Raw genomic sequence first — 22,551 nt, 5'->3', positions numbered from 1 at the left:
CAAAAAGCTCTTTCCCCCCCCCCCCCCCCCCAGCCCTATTATTGACTCTTTAATCTGGAAAAAAAAATATGGACAAAAATATTGTGTGTATATGGACACAGTGCTCTGAATTCGTATAGTTTAGAACAAACACGTGCTGTTTATATGAGCGCTTTCATTTTTTAATGCTATAATCATGCTTTGCTTGATTGCAGCCAAATGTTGGTGTCCCTTAAAGCTCAGCTCTCGCTGTTCTCAATCAGACCGGTCTGCAGCTGTCAGTCAGCACTGAAAGTAGCCATGCAGGAATTTTTGAAACAATACATACTCTTGCAGTGCACAATTTACTTACAATGTTCAGATCTAAATGTACTTATGGACAGTTCTTACACTTCAAATAAAGATTCATATTCAGAACAGGCTCGATGCTTCCCAGCAGTAGGGAATAGGTGATGATATGATAGCAGAGTTGGCTTTGGTGGCTCAGGTGGGAGAATGTGGCTAATGTAAGTCAAGCAGTTAGGGTGAGTGGCCATCTGCAGGGTTGAAGGCGTGCAAGAGGATCTGGGGATCTCTGAGTGATGCGGAGGCTCCATCCTCTGCTTGCCAACCTTCTGATACTCTTGCTGCTGAGAAGTCTGACGGGGGAAGCGTGGCAAGGAAAGCTGGATGAGAGCTGTGGAAAACAGCTTTCTACCCTTGGTAGTGTTGAGGTGTGAAGGAGGAGGTGAAATGTCCTAGAGAGATGGGGACAGCAACTGCTGCAGCTGAGAGAGCTGCCTCTCTGGTTGAAGAAACCTCTTGTTTAGGTAGCCTGTTGTGCAGGAGCCTATACGATTTGGGGGCCAGCACTGGCTGTTTGGCCTGTGTACATCGTACGTGCAACAAATGCAGGCAATTGCCTACTTACCTACTGCCTTGAACCAGCTCTGTCTATGTTCACAAACCTGAGGTGTACTGTACTCACCCAACACAGAGCTTGTCGTCTGTCACTGCGGAACACCGAGGTAGCTCTCTGTTCCTCTGTCTTACGTTGCATGTCTCTGTAGATAGCAGGGGTCTGCGTCATTTAAACGGATATTGCCAGGAACTGTTTTGCATCATTCTTTTGAGCCCTATTAAATTGCTGATCAGTTGACATGAGAATGTAGCGGTAAGATCTTCAGTGCTGAAAGTGGGCTGGAATTCACAGGTGAGTTTGACAAGCTGTTGCCATCAGGAGAGGGAGAGTACCAGCACTCTTGAAAATACATATATATTTAAAGTTAATTTAAAAAAATAAAAATTATATGTTATAATCATGTTGCAAACTGGATTTTACAGCTTTTTTTCCTTATCTTTTGTTTTCATCCCACAGTTACTCTATTCGCCACTCCATAAGCATGCCTGCAATGAGGTAATATGCTACCCATATTCAATTTGCTATGGTGATGTTCAACAGTGTAATGAGGGGAGATTTGCATACTTTGATCCTGATCCTGCAGTTTTTAGTTGGATGAATAGTCCCACTTCAATCAAGTAAGGTTATTCATGTAGATAAGGGCTGCAGGACAGGCCATCTGTTTTTTTTTTCCTTTTAATTGTATTAACTGTTTAATCTCTTGTACAAGCCTTTGAGTAAACTAAGCAGTTCTGAGATGTATTTGGGTAGTTGATTGTTATCAGGTTTGTATTACTGAATCTGAAATTCAGTTGTTTTGCTGTCTCTAGAACATCGTCATCCAAAGCCCATTAACGTCAGAGATGCTTTCCACTCCAGCAGGCTTTGGCTCATGCTCCTGTGGAGGGATTTTATATGAGTGCTTTAATATTTTAATGGCTATACTCATGCTTTACTTGACTGCAGCCAAATATTGATGTCTGTTCAAGTAAAGCTCTGGCTGTTTTCAATAAAATTAGCATCCAGCTTTCTTTTTACCCCCTCAGCCTCTAAATATATGAATATCCCCACTCCCTGCCAAGCATGTGGGAAAACAAATCTCTTAACTATATGATGGATACTAATTTATTCAACTTCAGCAGGTGGATAGTTTAAGGCAAGCATTCACCAGCGTGACCTATGGGTCAAATGTAAGTTATAAAACTCAATTTCTCTCTCCTTTTGACCTATGAAAAGTTTGTCACCTATTTAACAGAAACCAAAAGTAAATCTGCATTACTTTTCCAACTGGCTTTCGTTTGCCCTTTCCTTAAATTAGGGTCAGTTTAACTTAGCCTGATAAGGGATATTATGTAAATGTATTTGCAGAAATAAAGGCCATTATCATGCTCCTGGTAAGTTCCCAGAATGTGCAAAGAGGACGAACTGGAACACTAAAGTTTTAGCAGCCACTGGCTTCATCGCTTTGCAAAATGAAGCGCAGGCTCCTGCTTGTGTTTGCCTTTCCCTATGGATGACACAGAGGCACGGGCACCTGCCAGGGTAAAGTGGTTCTGCCTCATTGTTCCACTGTGAGGGTACCCTCCGTTATGGTTAAAGATCACTGTTATGTTTTATTTCACGTAGGAACAAATGGATGTAGTGTTTTTAGTACACCCTGTTGGCCATGTTGCTAGGAGGTACCCTGCGCTTTCGGTGGTGGTAGTTTCTATAATGTCTTTCTGGATATACCACAATAGACAGGTGGGAAAAAAGCTGAAGAACTAAACACTCGATTAAGTAACTGCTTCATTATACTGCACTGGGCTTAGAGAGATCCTGTCACCTCTTTGTTTCTTATGGTAAAGAAAGTGAAAGAGGAACCCTGCTGGACAACAGTTTCTGAGCTGCAGAGTCTTCGCTAATAATGAAGCAGAAAGTATGCTATAATTGAGCTCTCAGTTGTCAAGCAAGGGGCAGAGAACCAGAAGAAGGTCCCCTTTACCCACTGTAGATTTGCCCAAGTCCTTTGTGCTGGCTAAACTGCTGGAGGAGGAGACAAGCTTTTGTACTCCCTCCACCTTGCCTGCTTCTAGCGTGTCTTCCTACGTGGGACAGGGATTATCAGCAGTGGGGAAGCTGCTGCGAAAAGGGGAGAAGAGATATCCAGCTAAGCAACTGAGGGGCAACTTGAGTACAGATCTCTATGGGGATCCATACTCTCACTTTAGAACAGCATATGCATTATATTCATAATATTACGTGGCAGATACTAGTTCTTGTCAGTATGTTCCGTTTGTAGGAAGAAATATAAAAAATTGAATGCATTTAAAATGAGGGAGAAGCTATGCTTCAAGTTTTGGAGAAAGAAAAAAAGAACAAGGTTGTCAGGCAAGCCAGCAAACCAAGTATGTGATTTGCTTTAAGAAGGAAAATCACAGCTGTTGCCTTTTTTTTTTTATTCTTTTAAGATATGTTCAACTCACAGTTTTCCCCAAAACAGTGTTGTGTTCTGTTCTACAGGGAGTGAAAGGCAGAGAAAAGCTTAGCTTTGTCAGGGGGGCACCCTAGGAACACAGTCTCACTAAAGTCTTTGTCTCTGAAAGCAGCAGGATACACCTGCGGTCACAAAATTATGGAGTGGGGGTCAGGATTCCTCAAAGGCATTTGGGACCCACTTCATCCGTAGTTCTAATCTCCTTCATCGTAGCCTCAGGACATTAAACTGTCATCTTTTTAATTATGTAGATTATGAACTTGCTCATCAGCTGAAAAAAGTGTTAACTTCTTTATAGCATCAACACAAATGGATAAAACCGTAGAAATGCAGCACTACAGCCAGTGTTCTCCGGTTGTTCTGAGAACACGATAAATCTATCTGAGGGTAGGCAGGCCAGTCACTGTTTAGTTTCAATTACTAGGCAGGTTCTGCTTTTGCAAATTTGTAGCCAAAAAAATACTCCTCTGATTACCGTAATTGGATTTGACTGACAGAGCACCAGTGAGTGTTCATACCCTATCAGTCTATAGCCCTGTGCTGCCAGCCAGCCTTCATTCTGTCCTAGCATTGTTGCCTGGTAAGAACTGATCAAATTGTGGAGTTACCCATTTCGTTTGGAACTGACTCTTCTTCCTTCCGTCACCTTTCTTTTTCTCCTAGGAATTCTCCAACTTTCAAATCGTTTGAGGAGAAGGTTGAGACCACTGTCACAAGCCTTAAGGTAAAGGTTAGAGGCAGAGTTACATGGCCGTGCGTGTTGAAGTGTGACAGCTTAGTTGTCCCTGTCATTTGTACAGGAGACCAGTTGAATTTGCTGTTCCATCAAGAATTTCACAGAACTGCAAGAGCACTAATAGAAAATGAAGGCACTATGCAAAGAAACAGTCTTTCTCTGCTTTGTTACCAAGAAATTACTTCTGTTGTCTGCCAGAGTAAGCAAGAGGTCTCAGAAATGCCAAAAATATGGCCATACTAAAATGGAAAGCAAGAGACATCTCATAAGGTGTGATCACGGTTGATTATGCTGTGCAAGGCAGAGCCATCTGCAGATGCAAGGTCAGATTTTGAAAGCAGTGTGGCCTCGTGAGCTTTGTGCTGTGCCCTGCCAGACAGACGCAGCCGTGTGCCTGCCGAGTGAACTTCCATCCCTGAGCTATGCTCCTTCCAATATTAGAGGTGTACTCACCAAGTGCCCCTTATTCAGCTGGTGGGAGCTGTCGTGTAACTCAGGTGTGATTCACACTACCTGTGTGCTCTTAGCACTGAACTCGACTTTCTTTAATGCAGGTGTGTTTCGTCTCAAATTTCAAAACTATATGGACATATTTGCTGTGGGACAGGAAGATCCGATGGCAAAGTTACCAGTTATCACTAATAGCACTTGTTAAAGTTCTTGTTCAGCATGACAGAGCATGGCAAATTTGCAGTGAGCTAATCTTTGCTGCACGGTAAAGGCACATTCAAGGGGGGGACAAGAGGGTTTGTCTCCTCATGGTTCTTATACATCAGATAAAGTCAAGTGTGCTTATAAAATGGCATTTTACTTTGCTGCGATAGAAAGATTCCAACACATTCCAAGTACAGTCTGTCAGTGGACAAGGGCCAAATTGATCACCCCTCATTTTAGGGGGAACTGAAAATACTAGATTAATGTCAAAAGGCGTTACAACTTGTAAAGCATTAAAAAGGCAAGAAAATGGCCTTCCACTTGGGACAGAAGGACATTCCGTTGTACAGAAAACACAAATTACAGCTAGAACTGAAGCAGCAGGCGCACAGGGAAGGTCTGTCTTTTCCATGCCACTGTGAAATCATACAGCACATAAAATTTTCCAGTCAGTGTCTGAGGAAAGTAAGCAGCAGAGAGCTTGATTTATTTTTATGTTCCTAAAAAAGCATGTCCGTCAAAGAACGCAGAGTTGCTCTAACATTTTCAGATTTTGAGTGTTCACATTTATTTAGTGATAGGCTGTTCTGACAACTTTAAGTCATGATTGTGTAAGGTAATGTCATCTCCATTGCACTGTGTCAGAGAAGGAAACATCATCTCAGTTTCACAGGTGGGAGGCAGCATCCCAGGGAAGACTAGGAGCAGCCCAAGGAGCTAGAACGGAACACAGACCTCCAGAGCCCCAGCTCAGTGCCTGTATACACTTTCCTATTCATTCTTTTCGCCTTAGCTGCAAATGCTTTTTATACTCAACCTCACTGTAGGAAAAATCATTCATGCAGTGGGGTGCATCAGCTTGGAAGGTCTGAATTCCTGTCTGTTGCAGTCAAGCATATCGCTTGCTTATTCCTTTGTGTTCCTTCTACCCATTTAGATAAGGGATGCAGCTCATTGGAACACCTGAGGTCTGAAATGGATTTTTTTTTTTTTTTTTTTTGCATTTTTCACCACTCACCAGTTGGAGAAGTACAGCACTTTTTGTACCCATTTAGTCACTAAACCTACTCTCGGGGCTTTCAGTAGTACTTCTAGCTCCCAAGTTTGCTTCTAGACTACTCTAGACTCCACAAATCCATTCCTCCTACACTTAGGCCAACCTGTGAGAGGGACAGCTTAATCATTGGAACCCCTGAGGTTTTAAATGGTTTTTTTTTTTTTTTTTTTTTGCATTTTTCACCACTCACCAGTTGGAGAAGTACAGCACTTTTTGTACCCATTTAGTCACTAAACCTACTCTCGGGGCTTTCAGTAGTACTTCTAGCTCCCAAGTTTGCTTCTAGACTACTCTAGACTCCACAAATCCATTCCTCCTACACTTAGGCCAACCTGTGAGAGGGACAGCTTAAAGCCTTTTGCCTTGCTTTGCGGGGTAAAGGACAAATGTGAGCGATGCCCTTTCTGCATCAAGGGAGGGGTGTCTGTTTCCAGTCACCTCAGTGTGTCATTCAGAAAGAGGAAAAGTCAGTTCAAACTGCACAGCTCTGAAGACCGTTTCTTCTCACAGTGATCTGCTTGAGGAGCCTGATCTTATTTCGCTGATTAAGCAAAGATGTTCTTCTAGAGGAGACTATTTGTCATGCCAGCTCTTAGCCTATCGTGTCAGAGTGCTCTTAGACCATCCTTTACAGAATCTTTAATTAAGCAGGACAAAACAAAAAGTCTTGAGTCTAAAGTGATCTTCCACATCCCATCAAACCGTCACTGTCCATCTTTATGGGCAAACCCACTGACATTTTCTGAAACATTTTCTTTCTGTATTCTCATTCTTTCTTTCATTTCTTTGTGCAAATGGAGAAAGGAAGCTGGAGTCATGGACCTAGGGTGCCACCAGTGGAGGCTGCGGACAACTGGGAATGTCTCAGTACTGTTCTTCCTTTTCCCTGCCTCCGTTCCAAGGCTTGCAAGATTAGGAAGACGAGGAGGAGAAATCATAGGCCGTCCCTTCAATTCCAGGATCCTGTTGTGGTCTGAAAAAGTGGAGAACTTCCCAGAGAGGCTTCTGAAAAAAGAGAAGAACAGCAGTAGCCTTATCATCTTCCCCCCACCCCCCATATTAGCTACAGATCTTCAGTGGTCCTACAATGTTCTGTAGTCAGCCAAAACTGATGTTCAGTTTTCATACATTCAGAAGTCAAATTTCAAATTGGATTTTATTTGTTCTTGGAGTTTGGACTTTGGGTTGCAGCTTTCTTAGGAGAGTATTAGTTCAGCTTCCCCTGGAAATCAGCAGGACCTGGGTGCCTCATTCTTTTCAACTTTTCTGAAAATCAGAACAGTGATGAACTGAATGTTTGCGTAAACACTGGGGTATTGTCCAGAGGCATTCAGTAAAGTGACTTACATCATTCTTGTTTTCGGATGGAAGAGTAGGCAGAAAAGCAAATAGAAAATGAAACTGCATTAATGTTTCTGATTTTGAGGTGTCCAAATTCAGATGCACCTTATCTGAGTAATTTGAAATAGTGCAGAAATAGTCTACTTTCACAATCGCTCTGATCAGTCCGAATCAATGTTCTTTTGAGAATTTTAATTGGCAAATAAAAGTCATGATTTTTGCCATGAAAACTTAATAGTACTTTACTAGGCAGTGGCTGCCTTTTCACTGCAAGTTCGGGGCCTACCAACATTTAACAATACATGTATTTCGTATTGCTGTTTGCAAAAATCAGTGATGGACCAATACTTTCTGAAAGTCAGCACAACCCACTAGACTGGGTACAGATTTTTACCTCTTGAGATGGGAACTTTTAATAACGGTGACTCAAACTGTCAGAGCAAATATCAAGCCTACTACTACCTTATTTTACTGAATTTTCAAGCTAGGCAAGCTCCTGTGCTAGCTGATGAAACAAAGGATTACATAGGATTAACCCTTTGGAAACTTAGGACACAAATTGCATTTAATTAAAATAATCTTCCTAAGCATTCAGTGGCTGACAGGCTGGACAAATGCCAGCTTGTCTTTAAGTCCTGCTGCCGTTCTAGGATGGAGTAGAAAGTTTTGCCCTGTTTTCAGGCTTGAATCAACTTTGAGTGCATATCGTCATATCGGCAAGCCAAACTACAAAAGAACGTTCTCTTACCAAGACAACCCAGTCAAAACAGCTTTGTCTCTTCGTCACTTAGTCTTGACCATTTCCAAATCTTTAGATAGAGCTCTGTCTTTGTTAGGAAAACTCTATTTCAGAGGCTTAGTCATATTGGTTTTTATTTTTAATACTTGTATTTACAAATTCAGCAAACTGAGGCATTTTGAAAGTAGATGACCTGTGAGCACATTGTCATGTTTCATTAATGTAATTTGCTCTCTCTTCCTCCCCCCTCCCCACATGAAAATGCTGTGGGCAGTTCTATATATCAGTGTCTGGGTAGCTACAAGTACCTGAAGGGAGACAAGCTGCTGGGTTTGTTCTTTGGTTACTATACTCCTTCTACTGTCCAAAATCCCAGTACGGTTTATGTATTTTGAGAGCAGCTGTGTTACCATTGCTGGCGGATGGGCCACTTTACTCAGCAAATGAACCAGTTCGTTTTAATACCCATCTCTTATCCAGCCTGCATAGAACGGGAAAAAACAGTGAAATCAGTGCGAGCTACTCATGTAAGGAACCGCACTAAGTTTACTGGCAGGATCTAGGATCCTGCCTGGGATCTACTTAGGGACTGGTTCCTTTAAGCGTGTGATAAATGCCCCTGGCGGATTTTATGATTGCAACCTAGAAGTCTAGAAATCGGGGGAGGAAAGGGGTTGCTTTATGTGACTGTTTTTATAGCTTTTGTTCTAAGAAAAACCCAGCCCCACACGTTCTCTGCCTGCTTTAAACAGTTCCCAGCCCTCCATGGCCACCGGGTGGAATGCAAATGGGACTTGCTACAGTGTCAGCAGAGGAACTTGCTGTTCTTTCTTTGCCTTGTTTCAGACCAAGGTTGGTGGGACAAGCCACACAGGGGGCAGTTTTGAAGAAGTTCTCAGCTCTACAGCCCAGGCCAGCGCTCAGAGCTCCCTCGCTGGCACTCGACTCCCAGAGAGCGAAGAAGAGCTTCAGTGTTAGACCGCAGGCCCTCCTGAGCCTCACATGCCTCTCTTCAGAGACTTGCCCAGCCAGTGATTTTTAGACCTCCCTCGCCACCCAGCTCGTGCAACAAGGTTTCGTCAGCTTCGGAAAATTGCCTCCCTGGCCTTGTGCTGGAGAAACGTTTCCTCTCTCTATTTGTATTTTGGGTGGGCCATTTTATCATCAGGTACTTCATACACCATAGAAACCACGTGCAAGCCATTGACTTACAATGCTTTAAATTTTATGTTAAGTGACCAAAATAGTTTTCATTTGCACGTAACTTCCCTCCAACAATCTCCCAGTCTCTGTTTCTTATTTCTTTTAGTTTACTGTTTTCTATCCGTTGGTTTCCAACTCCCCTCTCAGTGCCACATCAGACAGATGGACTTAGAGCTGTGCAAAGATTTCTACTGCCAGCGATAGTCCATATACCAGCTGTCTACCAGCCATACCAGGTGCCCTTTGCTCAGGAGTGTCTGTACATGATCTATTTCCTAACGGAAGTAAATCACTTACTGTCACAAAAAGTTTTTTCTCCTTCACTGGTACAGTCTGGCATTGCCCTCCACCCATTAGTCAGCAGAGTTAAGGAGGACAGGAAGAGACACCCAGTTGCTCATATAGAAACTGAACTGATCACAGCTGCTGATTTAAGATGATCACTGTAGCTGGAAAAGCTTCGGTTTAAAAATACGTTCCATTGCTTGCTCTCTGTGGTTTGGTAAGACTTGACAGTGTAAGTCAATTACAAAGGGAAGTGGAGCAAAGGGAACTTCTAATAATTTTGCTTCCATATCTTCCCCTCAAAAATAAGGGAAGGTAAATTTATGAGCCTCGGTCAAGACACAGCCTTAAGTGAAAGAGTACAAACCCAACAACTGGCTTAAGATGTGCCATAGGTTAGAGAGCCCATGCCTTCAGTCCGCCTTTCAGAGCTGCTAGCGTAAGCCCCTTATCTTAGAACACACAGGATGAAGTAGGTGCTTCACTTTTGGTGTCAAATTTTGTCGTGCTTCACTCCAGGACATAATTCCACCAACCGCATTATATCTGCTTAATCACCAAGAGCCAGTCATCTCTCAGCTTTGCTTCAGCATGCCTTCTTGCATCCTTTTCACATTTTTTTCTAAGAAAAGAGCAGCACGCTTGTGACACTATCTTGCTGTCTAGTGAGCACGTGTCAGTCTGCATGTTGCATTACTCCGTTCGCCAGGCTGAGATGAGCACAACTTTATTGATAAGGTGTAGAAAACAGTCTGGCTACTTTCAGGATGGATGCATTTTTTGAGCATAAGCCAAAGCTTCAAATCAGCGTTAGTGAGTTTGACATTACAGACTGCTTAAAAGCTTGTGAGGAAACTTGGCTTTAAGTGATTTTTTTCTATGTGGCTTTTGTTACAGTTTTTACAAAGTTGGAAGTCCTTTCATAATGTTCTACTGGACACAAGTTAACTTTGGACATTTATATCAAATGCCTCTTTAGCGTGATTTTGGCATGGAAGCGAATTTCATTAGGTTGTTTTAGTACAGTTTTCTTGTGACAGTTTGCTAGCTTATTTTGTGGTTTTGTGCATAAACGTGAATTTATTTAAATAAAGAAGATATTAATGGTCACCTTAGGTTGTGTAAATGAAGTTATTGATATTCTTATTAAAAATAAATTTCTCTCTTACTCTTTTACACTTTGTGATGTTTTCTTTTTAATTCTGTGTATTTACCAGTATTACTGTGCATCTCTAAGCCTTGCTGTGTCACAGCAGAGTATCAAGGTAAGTTGCAAGAACATAACCTGCCATTCCTACAGTTTTTAAAATCTGTTCAGTCCCTTCTGGACCTGAAATTCCCCATGGAAATCTGCAGCCAAAGTTTCGAAAATTTTGAGGTTCAAAGGAGAAAAATAATTGAACCAAGTTCAGTAAAAGTGAAATGCGTGGCAGAAAACACCTTCTAGGTCTAAAACCATTGACCTTCTTTTGAGCAGGGCCAGCAGCCAAACCGAGGTTAAAACATGAAGTCCCAGCACTGTCATCTTCTACGAGACGCTGATTTAGACCTCCTTTTATTTCTATGTGTATGTATGTGTATATATATACACACAGAGAAAAATGCTTCTGGGAAAGCAGTAAATTGCTTTTAACTACATTTGTTAAGAGCATAATTTAAAGAGCTTGTGTGAGTATGACTTAGTGGAGGTAGGTTGGCCAGACAAGCTTCTCTTCCATATAAATCCTTACACGTTATTGTCATTACAGCAGCTGCCACTATGTGTAGGCTCAATGCTGATATGAATAGATCAGGAGAAAGACATGGGAGGAGACGATTTCCTCTCGTAGGTCGCGTGTCCAGGGCCTAGCACACTTTTCCAACACGTGGACAGTGCACTTCAGTACTGCATTAGGAAGCCTGAAGCCCCACAGGCTGTTTGCTAACCTGTCATCACGGCTCATGCCTTCCGATCGCGCTTTCTCCTCCCGTCTCTTTCCAACCCATTCCCATTTCTGTGAAAATGCAGTGCCCAAAACCGACACACATTTGCACCTGCAGCGAGTAGAAGGGAATGTAATTCTACACGAAGTACCTGCTGGATTTCTTTAGGCAAAACCAAACCCCACACCACGCACGCTCAAACCATGTGTTTCCCAGGATGTTTACCTTTCTTGCACCATTGCACTGCTGCCTGGGGTTCAGCGCTCCGTCCCCTGGACCCCCTGCAGAAATGCGTACTGCCAGCCAGTAAAGCTTCCTGCTGCGTCGGAGGAACCGACTGTTCCTGCTGGGGTAGCACTTGCGCTGTGTTTCTATCAAACATCTCTTTAAGGCCGCTTTTCTCGTTTGTGAAGAACGTTCTCAGTTCTCTTCCAATGCATCTGCACCTCTCTCGTGCTTGGCATTCAATACAAACTAACAGAGACTCTGGTTTGTATGCATCTTGGTAGATAAAAATGCTGAAGAATGATGGGCCCTGGACAAAGCTCAGCGGGCCCCACTCCATCACCCTTGCAGTATGACAATCGGCCACCAATAAGCACTGATCAGTTTCCTATCGCTCAGTAAAGCGCAGCTTGTTCTTCCAGGGTCGCCACAGGGCACAGCTGCTGCCTTGTGGGGTTCCCCGAGCAGAGCAGGCGTCCCATGTCTCACCTGGACCAATACGCTCTGCAGATTTTGTGCGCTGTGCCGGCTGCTAAGGCAAGAGCTCCCAGCGGCTCTGCACAGCGCTCTGTGCCTCTGCCAAAGGCACCAGCCGCAGAACGCAGCACGAGCTTGTCAGGCCCCTGAGGTTTGCGTGAGGGAGACATTTCCTGGAGTCACGGTGCCTGAAGATGTGTGCTCAGCTAGATTACCTACCTTTAAAGGGGATGACAATTGAATTTACTTTCATGCTGCCTCATTTGACGTGAGGCTGAAGACAGAGAAGCTAGCTCCAGGTCTCTACCAGGTAGTTTTTCCAGGTGCAAACTTTCATTATGTGGTAATTGTGACATCGCCCTAATCTCCAGCTGCACACATGATGCAACAGTTAGTAGCGCAGACTGTCCTCGTTACGGCATTTACCACCACTACAGCTTTACTTGACAACCATACTGTACTTTTACATCAGTATTATTACTTCCGCTAAAAACTGTCATTTAGAGCAGAATCAGTACCAGCACGTAACAGCGTTAACACGGGACGGCCAGCTCTACATGGGCGTGCAGGCTTTTGCATTAGACTGCACAAGCTCCAAAGGTCCCTCCCAACCTCGGCTATTCTGGGATTATCAATTACGTGTGCAAGAGTCTGTAAAATTGCCAGCCTGGGGTGAGGGGGAGTCAGGAATACTGGCCTTACGGAAATCTCGGCACCATTCCCTGATACAACACATGAGCAGTGGAAAAACTGTGTGAAACAATAAACGTATTGAGAAAATGTAATTCATGAGATTACCAGTTTTATCCACCATCGCTTCTTGAGGCTTATGCACTCCAAAGAAATCTCATCTCTAAGTCTGGCTCTGTCAACATCTTCTAGAGAAATGCACTGATGGGTCTCTCTTCTGTGTAGCACAGTGAACAGATATTAACCCATTTGATATAGAAGGTACTTAAATCCATACACACTTAGAAGTCACAGAACAAGACCACTTGTCCCAGCCAGTGCACTACATGAACAGATTGCAATCAGCTAATTTTTAAACTTGCCTGAATTTCCCCAGTGAAGAATCTATTTGTAACTGCATCAATCAGAGGCTGATTAAAAAAAAAGAAAAAACCCAGAAAACCTCATTCTAAATATTTGGTCCTTGACACAACCTCTAATCTGGGAGGTAACTATCCTACCTGCTCCTATCTGAGTGGTCCTGGGATTCTCAGCAATGACCGCACAGGAAAAAATCTGCTGGCAGAATTAGTGATGTTACGGAAGGAAAAATAATGCACAGAATATAAAACGAAGTATTTATTATAGCTACAGCATTTAGGAACATTTCAGGAATGCGGATGAGCTGTGGCAGCTATTTTTTTATTCCTTTCTGTGTTAATCAGAGATACAAGCTGGAGTAACTCTGTGTGAACAAACTTTCCTGCAAAACAAAAGAAAGGGAAAGTTAATTAAAAATGCTCTCATTTTCCTATGTGTGAAAGGTTGGCAGTGAAAGGTTAGCAGTGACGTTGTGTTAGGCTCAAAATGAACACCAAGTTATTCTTTTAAGAAAGAGAGCACTCCCATCTTACTTGAACTATGGAGTAACTGTAAGAATAGTTACAGCTAGTTTTCCCCAAAAACTTACAGAAATATTTCATGCTCTACTAAGACACTTAAGAGCTGAAAAAAGGATGCACCCTGACCAGGACAATCCCGTGCTATGCATCCAGCTACAGGAAACCACCCCTATTATAGCTGCACGTAGGGTGTACGCTCTAGGCTCTACTGAGACGCTAGCTTAGTTTACGTTACTGAGTTCTAGTAGGAGGGCAAAGATGTCAATTAGAAAATTAGGTATTCAGCTATGCTGGATGATGTCCTTTTTTTCCTTCTTCTCTAATCAAATTATTGCATTTTTTAGAGAGCTGCTTATTTCCCTGAGGAGTCACCAAAGTATAAGTGGGACTTGTCAGGGACTGTGTCTGGTGATTGCTGGTCCTCTCCCCGAGTTTGTCTGTCCCTAGTTTTTTCCCAGGATAGGATGACTTGGAGTCACAGTCCTCTTCTGGTGTTCAACTCCCTTGCTAAAATAATAAAGACTATTATTTTACTTATTTTTCCTTTCCACTATCAGTTTATTTTGGAAAGGTTGAAAAGCCGTGGACAGAATAAAAAGTAATACAACTGCACCTAAAACATTTCCCTGAGCTGGTTCTCACATGCACCTTGGGCAGGTCACACAAGACCGCAGCTCACGTAGGGATAACAAATTCCACTTCACTGGTTCATGAAACACTAACAAAGTAGAAACAAGCTGCTGTCAGAGCATCAGTGAAGAATGAAGCCTCCTTTATACCCCCTCTGACGGTAGAGGGAGATCCTTAAACACATGCAAGTGTAATGACAGCTGGGCCTCTCTCTAAGTGTCCAAAGTGACATAAAAGGAACTTGGCATAAATGAGATTCAGGTTCAATACATACAAATAAAAGTAAGGTATGTTCACACTGCAGTAAGTTTCCCCCAAAATATTTAGGGTACTCGAGTGATGAGTAAAATAATTAGTTCTCACTTGGTCTGAACGCCCATCAGAAAAAAAGGCAATTTATATATTTCATTTCATTTATGAAACAAACAAAAAAAAAGCCCAAACGTCATACCAGCAGTTGAATCGTAAAAATCCTGCAGTCTGCCAGGTGTGTTTTCCAACTCTTCGTACTCAAATGCTTGCAGTATCATCTCACACTGATCCAACTGTTTTACAAACTTGGCTTCTGCAGTACTCTGGTTTTCATATTCCTGAACAGATTTTTAGTTATAAGAAAAAAATTGTGTTGTTCTGAAACAGAGTATTAGAAGCTCTTTATATATGTCTAGAATTTTCTTCATTAGTACAAGCCATTCCATAAATATTCACAACAGTTACGTCTTTCACTCTCTTTTTAAGACTGCTATTCAGCAAAACACTTGACATAAGTACGTGCTAAATCTCTATTAAATGTAATAGGACTTAAGAACACAATTCTTTTGCATACTCTAACTTAAAAACATACCAAGTGTTTTGGCTGAATCAGGGATGATATGGAGACAACCCTACACGATATACAGGTTAAATAATAGGTTCCATTTAACAACATTTTAATATATAAATATCTTTTCAGGCCTGGCTAAGGCTGTGAGTTACCACAGCGTGTGCTTATGCATTAGCACTACCTATTTTTAAGACCTATTTTGCACTTTTCTCCACCACTTGCTGTTTTTGTAAGGAGTTGTTCTTTACATTTCTCCTGTCACTCCTTCTTAATCTCTTTGGCCTAATCTGTCTGAGCTGCTTATGTCTTTATGTCTCCCCTAGGAGATAGGGAGGGGAGTCATTAAGGGGTTTCCTCCCCTTCAGACTTTAAGTCCTTTAATCTCTCTGCTATCTTTTCCCTCTCTCCAGTCATCGTCAGTATATATTTGTGAGTCATTCACACTTCTAGCCAACTTGAACAATTTTGCTGTCGTTCACTTCCAGTGATGGTTGCAGACGGGTTTGCCATTTCCTTTTCTCTTTCCTAAATCTACTGCGTTGTATTTGATGTCTCATCAGCTGGTCTTCTCCTGACTTCCAAAACCAACCGCAGAAAAAGGCTTCTTTCTGTGCAGGTTACCATCACCTTGATACCCTCGGCAGGTCTGACCCCATTCATCATCAACACCACCAATAATCAGACCAGAGGCTTAAGTACACGCCGGGCCCATCTGTGCTTTCAGATCCACACAACCCACAATGCACAGCAGTTCTGCAGATGAGAGCAGCACAAGTGCAGGAAGAGTTTTTCCTACTGACCAAAGAACGTGGCATCTCTTTCTGCACCTTAAGACGACAACTGTGGGTGTGGGTGTCATTCACAGTGGCAAGATCCCGGGTTGTAATTCCAGCACAGTGATGCTCAGATAAGCGTCATGGCCATTTCCTTGTCTGACACACTATTAGGAACCTGTTTGTTCTTATGCTTATTGCTTTACCCTTGAAAGTCAGAAATCCAGATTTTGATAGCCATGATTGATTCATATACTACTCTATTTGGATTTGAACAATGCTTTGAATTTCCAATTACATTTTGATCATTATTTTAGTCATCAATTTCATTTCAACATTTTTACCTTCCTTTCCTCCTTTCAATCTGAGCTTTGCCTCATCTTTAAATTGTTTAAATAATACTTCTTATTTTCTTAAATCTATTTATTTCTACTCTTTTTTTTTTTTTTGGCCACCAAAGAGAACGAACTCTTGGCAGCATTACAAAGGAGAACTTGGGGAGAAGGAGAACTACGGCTGTTTGCTTCTAAAGCTCTGTCCCACCTCCAGCAATTAATTGGGAGTATCAATCTGTTACCAACCTCTTTGTGCCACACAACCCACCAGATCTTATTCATACCTCAGCTCACGTTAACCTCAAGAAACATCAGCTATTATATGTGCAACTGTGCACCGTGCTGAAATGAACACTTACTGTTTCCTCTCCGCAGGTGTTTAAGAGTGTGAAATAACAGCATACTTCGGAAAAACAGTAACTGGTCTCTCAAACACCACAGTCTGTCTTTTAAAAGTTACTCCTGTGCTTTTGCTCTTGCAAATAAAAAAGCAGGACAGAGCTGAAGTGTGCCGACTCATTTACGTCAATGTTTTTTCAAACGTATTCTGGATTAAGTTATAAAGGGAAAATACATCGGGGTCATCTTTCTGCTACCTTTCTCCCCTACACTACACTTGCAGAGTGCCCACCAATACAGTCCAAAGCAACAGTCCTTGTAAGGCTGAAAGGGAAAGAGGGGCAGAGACAAGGGCAGAGCAGTGCAGGAAGGACTTGCTAAGAGTGTCAACAGATCTTGTCCCAACCATTGTTCCGCTCTGGGCCATAACTTCCTTCGCTCACAAAAAAGAAATTAGAGGGAAATGCCCCTGGCTAGCTGAGAGCAGAGTATCAAACCAAGTGATCAGAGGCTTCTTAATTTTGTGCCCCCTTTTTTTTTTTCTCTACTTTTCTTTTCTTTTTGAGAAGCACCTAGTTGTTCCACTTAAAATAAGACTAAAGGGACTACGTATGAATATTAGATTTTTAGGTTACACTCGCTGCTATGTGGGTTACACGCATACTGCTGCATTGGAGACTCAATGCCAGTAAATTATCCTGAAGGTAGAAACAGAACAAATGATCAAAAGTGTGCATATGTTAAATTATGGTTAATGAGAATGATAAAAAGCTAACATGCTGAAGAACTAACTGCATACTGAGCCAGCTTGTACACAATCACGAGAGAAGACTGAAGCAAAGAAAAAGAATATATGCAAAAAAGAGAGTCCTACAGGACTAACCTTATCTATCAAAACCTCTTTTTCCTCAATTATAACAGCTTCCCAAGGTAGGAGGAACCAGTGCTCACTGAACAAATGCACATACATTATTTCCCAGATCTGGTTATGCTGGTTTACCCCCTTTATCTTGAATTGTACTACTGAAAACCCATCCCCATTGCCAGTTTCACCACACAACTACAGCAAGAAAAAAAAACCCAAACGAACAGGGTGCTGTAACAAAAGGCAGAAATTGGCTGCAAATATCTGGAATTTAAATACAGTCCAAGTGGGAAAGTAAGAATAGCAGCATAAAATACAGTTTCAGGTCACAGAATCCAAGAAACATATAATGCTTTGTTTGCAACAACATGTGAACAAGAGATTGTGGATGCACTTGTCCTCGTGCAACTGTATGCCAGGAGAAGATAAAGCACAGTAATTATAAACTTGAATTGTTTCGAAATAATCTAATCATCCCTGTTTTGCAAGTATAAAAGATCTTATCAATTAACAGCATGAGTTCACATCAAAAAGCTAAATCACCTTGAAAGACAGAAGATACTTTCCAATACAAACATTTAAGGTACCCAAGACCAGCCAGCAATTTGTGTTGTTTGTAGAAAAGCACTGTTCTGTGTCAGTACACCACATTTAAGTCTAAACCAGAAGTTACTACTAAATATTTTAGCCTAATGGGCTGTATAATAAAGAAATGGAAGCCATATAAATTGTTACTTGCGTAAAAAGCAGAAAATACTCCACGGCATCATCAGCTCCCATTATTTTACCAAAGTTTGGGGTTTCTTTTTGAAATGGATTCCAAAGTGACCTTGACTCATACCGCTAGCTTTATCTCCCAAGGAAATGAGTCTACCTTGTTTGAGGTCAAAATAAGAGATGACACGGTTTCATAGGTAAACAGGAAGAGGACAATGGGTTACCCTGAATTTTACCAAAGGATTAAAAGAATGCAAGCTTACTTCCCAGAGTTCATAGATTTCTTTTCTGAGGTCCTCTGATAGAAGCTGGGTCAGTTGTTGCATAGCTGCCTGGGGGGAAAAAAAAAAAAAAGCAGCCATTTCAATTTATCCATTTTTTGAGCAAGCACATTTTTATCATTATCTTTCTTTGAAGAATTAACTAATTGTTACCAAGTTTGTAGAAACATGCACTACACGGTATATTATTCTAAAGTGCACGTGTACATAAATCTGCCAGAGAAACAGTAGGACCACTCAGTGAAGAATCTTTTCTGGGAGCTGCTTAAGTAAATTGTTAGAAAACTAGTCTAAAACACAAGAAAAGCAACCTGAAAGTGCATCCAATATCTTCAAGAGTCCAAAAATAAGCCCAGAGCAAACCAGGCAAGTCAAATACCAAGGAACTGCCTTCAATTATCAGCTCTGCCTTCCAGATTTACCTAGTGGAGGCAACATTTGAACTTAACAGGTTATAGGTGCAGTTCATAAAAGCAGCTTCAAAATACCAACTCTTAGTGTTGACAAGCAACTGCCCCTTCCCAAACACTCAACTAGCACATTTCCACTAGCAGGGCTGAGAATAGCTACTGACTGTCAGGCAGGCAACAACAACATGAGCCTTTAAAAATCTCCGATTTTGAAAAACAGAGAGGGAAAAAAATCCATTTAAAACCCTGCAGCAAGAAAACACAGTGCTCCCAGACTGAGATACCATTTGTTCAACAATAAAAATCTTGGTACAAGGTTTAACGCAGTATCAAACTGATGATATAACCAGCAAACAGAAATTGTTCTGCATGCTCTTCGTGCTCTCCCAGCTGATCAGTCTCATTTCTGTGCTATTTCTACTGTTTTCCTAGTAACACTAAGGGTTGCTCCCGAAACAATCGACATCACAGGTAAGACAAAGGTTTTGTGCCATGATTGTTCCTCCACTTCAAATACAGGATGTAGTTTCACAATACGGCTGAACTGAATCAGCTGCTCCCCACCACTGAAGCATCAAGGTCTCATTCCTCCCTACCTCCTTCCAGCTCTGGAGCTCATCAGATTTCAAGGTTAGCAGGGCAAAATGACTTACCCGGCAAAAAAAACAACCCGAACAACCCCAAACAAAAAAAAATCTAAACTTTTTTTTTTTTTAATCAAGTTAATTTTCTGCTGCCTTAGCCTTGGTGAGACTAGCTGATTAAACTTACTGCACAAGGAGCAAACTTCAGAACCACCTCAACGTCAGCTGTAGAGCAAAAGAAGAAAAAGGAGAACTCTGCAGCGGCAGCAGCACACTGGTAATTCAGCTCAAGCCACCTCATGAAACTTACCCTTGGTGTATTTTTATAACAAAGTATTTCAGAGTCAGCCTAAATATTTAATGCTTGACCCTGTTTCCCACGAGGTCAACAGCAAAGTCCTCACTGAGTGAAATGGGAGCAGAAGGAGCCGCAAATAAACATACTTAGGCATCAAAACATCTTTTTCATTGCCTAACACAAATGAGAATTCCCTCTAGGCAAAGTTGAAGCCTGATCTTTGGTGACAAAACAACCTTTGGAGGCTTCTGGGAAAGAGGTTTGGGGGTTTTTTTGTTTAGTGTAAGGACACACTAGAAGTACACTGGAAAAAAAAGAAATACCAAAATTGCAGTCAGTAAAGACAGTACTTCAAGAACGCCAAGTATCCCTTTGATTTTTAATTTCCACTTCTTAGCAAAGAGCTTACTCCTAGAGTTAGTCATAGCCCCCCTCAAGCCCAAGTTTTAAACAGGTAAGCATAAAAGTGGATGGGTGGGGAAAATAATCACCACAACGTTTTTTACAGTCTTTGAAGAGATAGTTATAGCCTCTAAAGAGTTTCCGAGGCATCATGTTGCCCTCTAGCTGTGGCTGGAGGATTGGTTTACATTTTCTTCAAATAATGCAACAAACCAGAAATGACAAGCCAACGGTTTGATTATGTACAAGGCCAAAAATAAAGTAACTGCAGGCACGCTGCACTCCAAGACTCATGACAAAAAAAAAAACACCAGACACCTGTGTCTGGAGTCCTGTGCAAATGGTTTAAATAAAGTCTCTGTCACAACCACACGATCTGGCACCACACAAATGATCTGCCACACACACACCTGTGTCTGGAGTCCTGTGCAAATGGTTTAAAGTCTCTGTCACAACCACACGATCTGTCACCACACAAATGATCTGCCACGAACTGTCATCCACCCTTCTCAGTGCACCTAATCCCTGCTCCCCACCTCTTGGTAAGGCTGGTCAACGTGACTAATTCAGGCTACCAAAACTCCAGCCAGTTCAGGAATAAATGGCCAACATGTGTCTGGAGTCCTGTGCAAATGGTTTAAAGTCTCTGTCACAACCACACGATCTGTCACCACACAAATGATCTGCCACGAACTGTCATCCACCCTTCTCAGTGCACCTAATCCCTGCTCCCCACCTCTTGGTAAGGCTGGTCAACGTGACTAATTCAGGCTACCAAAACTCCAGCCAGTTCAGGAATAAATGGCCAACATGAAGAGTACTTCAAAGGTTCTCCTTCCAAACTTTGTACTTGGTGATGTTACATGTACAAAAATCATGACTTGAAAACTTTGGTTGTTTGTGGCACACTTGTCCAACGCCAGTGACAGTATTATGCTGCTTCACTACCACCAGAACATTAACATGCAGAACGCTTTGCAGATGTGGCTCTGCACCTTATGTCCATACCTCTTCTCTCCTGTGTTTCTCCTCTTTTGAGATATTATCTGCAGGAGCAATATCTCCAACAATGCATTCAGCCATATCATGAACCAAAGCTAACCGTATGCATCTGACAAGAAGCAAAGACAGAACAATTAGTTTTAGAGCATTTTAACATTATCTTGTTATTCATAAAGCTAAAAGACTGCATAATTTATCCCTTTCATATATTTTACAGGGTTTTGGTGTTTTGTTGTGGTTTTTTTTTTTTTAATTTCACATAACACTTTTCAATTCTTTGCTAAGGGAAGTAGTTTCCACCTAGACATGATTTTAAATCCTGATTTCTAGCTACTGCTGCTTGTAAATGTAGATCCAAGTATAAATACAGTTTGTACAAGAGCATAGCATTCAAAAATAACGTACTTAGCTTTTGTACGCTCGGCTTTCAGAGATGTTGTGATAACTAACTACATTACACACTTCACATTAACGCTGCAACGTTGGTGGAAGGTAATCCGACTGGAGCCATCCCAAATTCAATATATAATCTGACACTCACAGCTCCGTAGCTATGTCAGTCTGCAGCAGAATACTCAAAAAAGCCTTCACTATTTTCATCAGCTCCTGAAGGGACAAAGCAAGCATGATCCCATACGAGACTTGACAACTCCTTCAACACTAATGATGCTTTCTCTTCTACCGCTACATGATTTCTGAGGCTCCTGACTGCTGCTGACTGCTAAGCCTGTCAAAATCCACACGGTGTATGGCTTTGCCTTTGCTGTCTGTTGCTTCAAACTGTTTTTTAACTGAGTTTCTTCAGCTTGCTTACTTATGGCTTGAGAGAAGGCCAGGGCCTCTGCATTAATGACTTGCCTCAGCACCTGGAATTCAGCAATGAAAGTCTTTATCCCCTTTCAGCTCTCCAGGTAAACAGCACCCTGTCCAAAGGATGGAGGGAAAAGAAGAGGGGAAAGGATTTCAAACTCCTTCAGGGTGCCTTAAAAGCTCTTCCTCATGACGACAGCTATTTTAAGTGCTTTGGTTGCAGCTCTCCCACAACATTAACAGGTGGTCACGATAACCAGAGGCACTCTCACCTGTCCTTGTTAAGGCTCTTGTCTTCGGTCACCAAAGCCATCATCGCCATCCTGTACATATGGTCGGATACACTCTCTGGCTTCGCCACATTCCTGTACACCCATCCCGTCCGCGGTACTCTCTGCGTGAGGAGAGCGTCACAGCAACGTAAGCGTTAAAACCTCAGGTTTTGAAGGACCTCACTTCAGAGACGCCAGTAGAAATTCTGCCCCACCGTGACCTCCATGCTCCGGTGAGCTTTGATGCTTCCGGGAAACACCTGCCCCAACGACGGGGCTCCCCCGAGGCTGTGCCGGGATGCCTTTACGTTGCTGTTCACAGGCAAGGAAAACGCACCAGCACTAACAGCAGCAGGCGCCCTCCTCAGCCGCACGGTGCTCACGCCGAAGCGCCGGGCCACCCCTGCCCTCCCCCGGCCGGCGCCCACGTCTCCCCGCAGCCGCGCCTCGCAGGCGTCGCGGCA

General features: G+C 42.4%; 2 protein-coding genes across 3 annotated transcripts in view; one reads left to right on the top strand and one right to left on the bottom strand.

Moving 5' to 3' along the window:
* Positions 1–9,112, top strand: part of TPD52L1 (tumor protein D52-like 1) — a 44,895-nt gene extending 35,783 nt beyond the window's left edge. For both annotated transcript variants that reach the window (XM_009289112.1, XM_019474609.1), the window contains 3 exons: positions 1,337–1,375; positions 3,999–4,059; positions 8,709–9,112. In XM_009289112.1, the coding sequence (XP_009287387.1) occupies positions 1,337–1,375; positions 3,999–4,059; positions 8,709–8,840 (232 nt within the window). In that variant the 3' untranslated portion in view covers positions 8,841–9,112. The remainder of the gene's footprint in view (positions 1–1,336; positions 1,376–3,998; positions 4,060–8,708) is intronic.
* Positions 9,113–13,270: 4,158 nt separating this feature from the next.
* HDDC2 (HD domain containing 2) lies at positions 13,271–22,306 on the bottom strand. Its single transcript, XM_009289109.2, has 5 exons — positions 22,088–22,306; positions 21,012–21,114; positions 18,292–18,360; positions 14,628–14,766; positions 13,271–13,407 (listed from the first exon to the last, which is right to left on the bottom strand). The coding sequence occupies exons 1-5, from the start codon at positions 22,144–22,146 to the stop codon at positions 13,313–13,315; spliced, it is 465 nt and encodes a 154-aa protein (XP_009287384.1). The 5' UTR covers positions 22,147–22,306; the 3' UTR covers positions 13,271–13,312.
* Between the last annotated feature and the right edge of the window lie 245 nt (positions 22,307–22,551).

The sequence above is a fragment of the Aptenodytes forsteri genome, unplaced genomic scaffold (assembly GCF_000699145.1).
Source record: "Aptenodytes forsteri isolate BGI_AS27 unplaced genomic scaffold, ASM69914v1 Scaffold217, whole genome shotgun sequence".
Taxonomy (NCBI): Eukaryota; Metazoa; Chordata; class Aves; order Sphenisciformes; family Spheniscidae; genus Aptenodytes; species Aptenodytes forsteri.
Note: the sequence above shows the minus strand (reverse complement) of the source record. Positions and strands in the feature narration are given on the sequence as shown.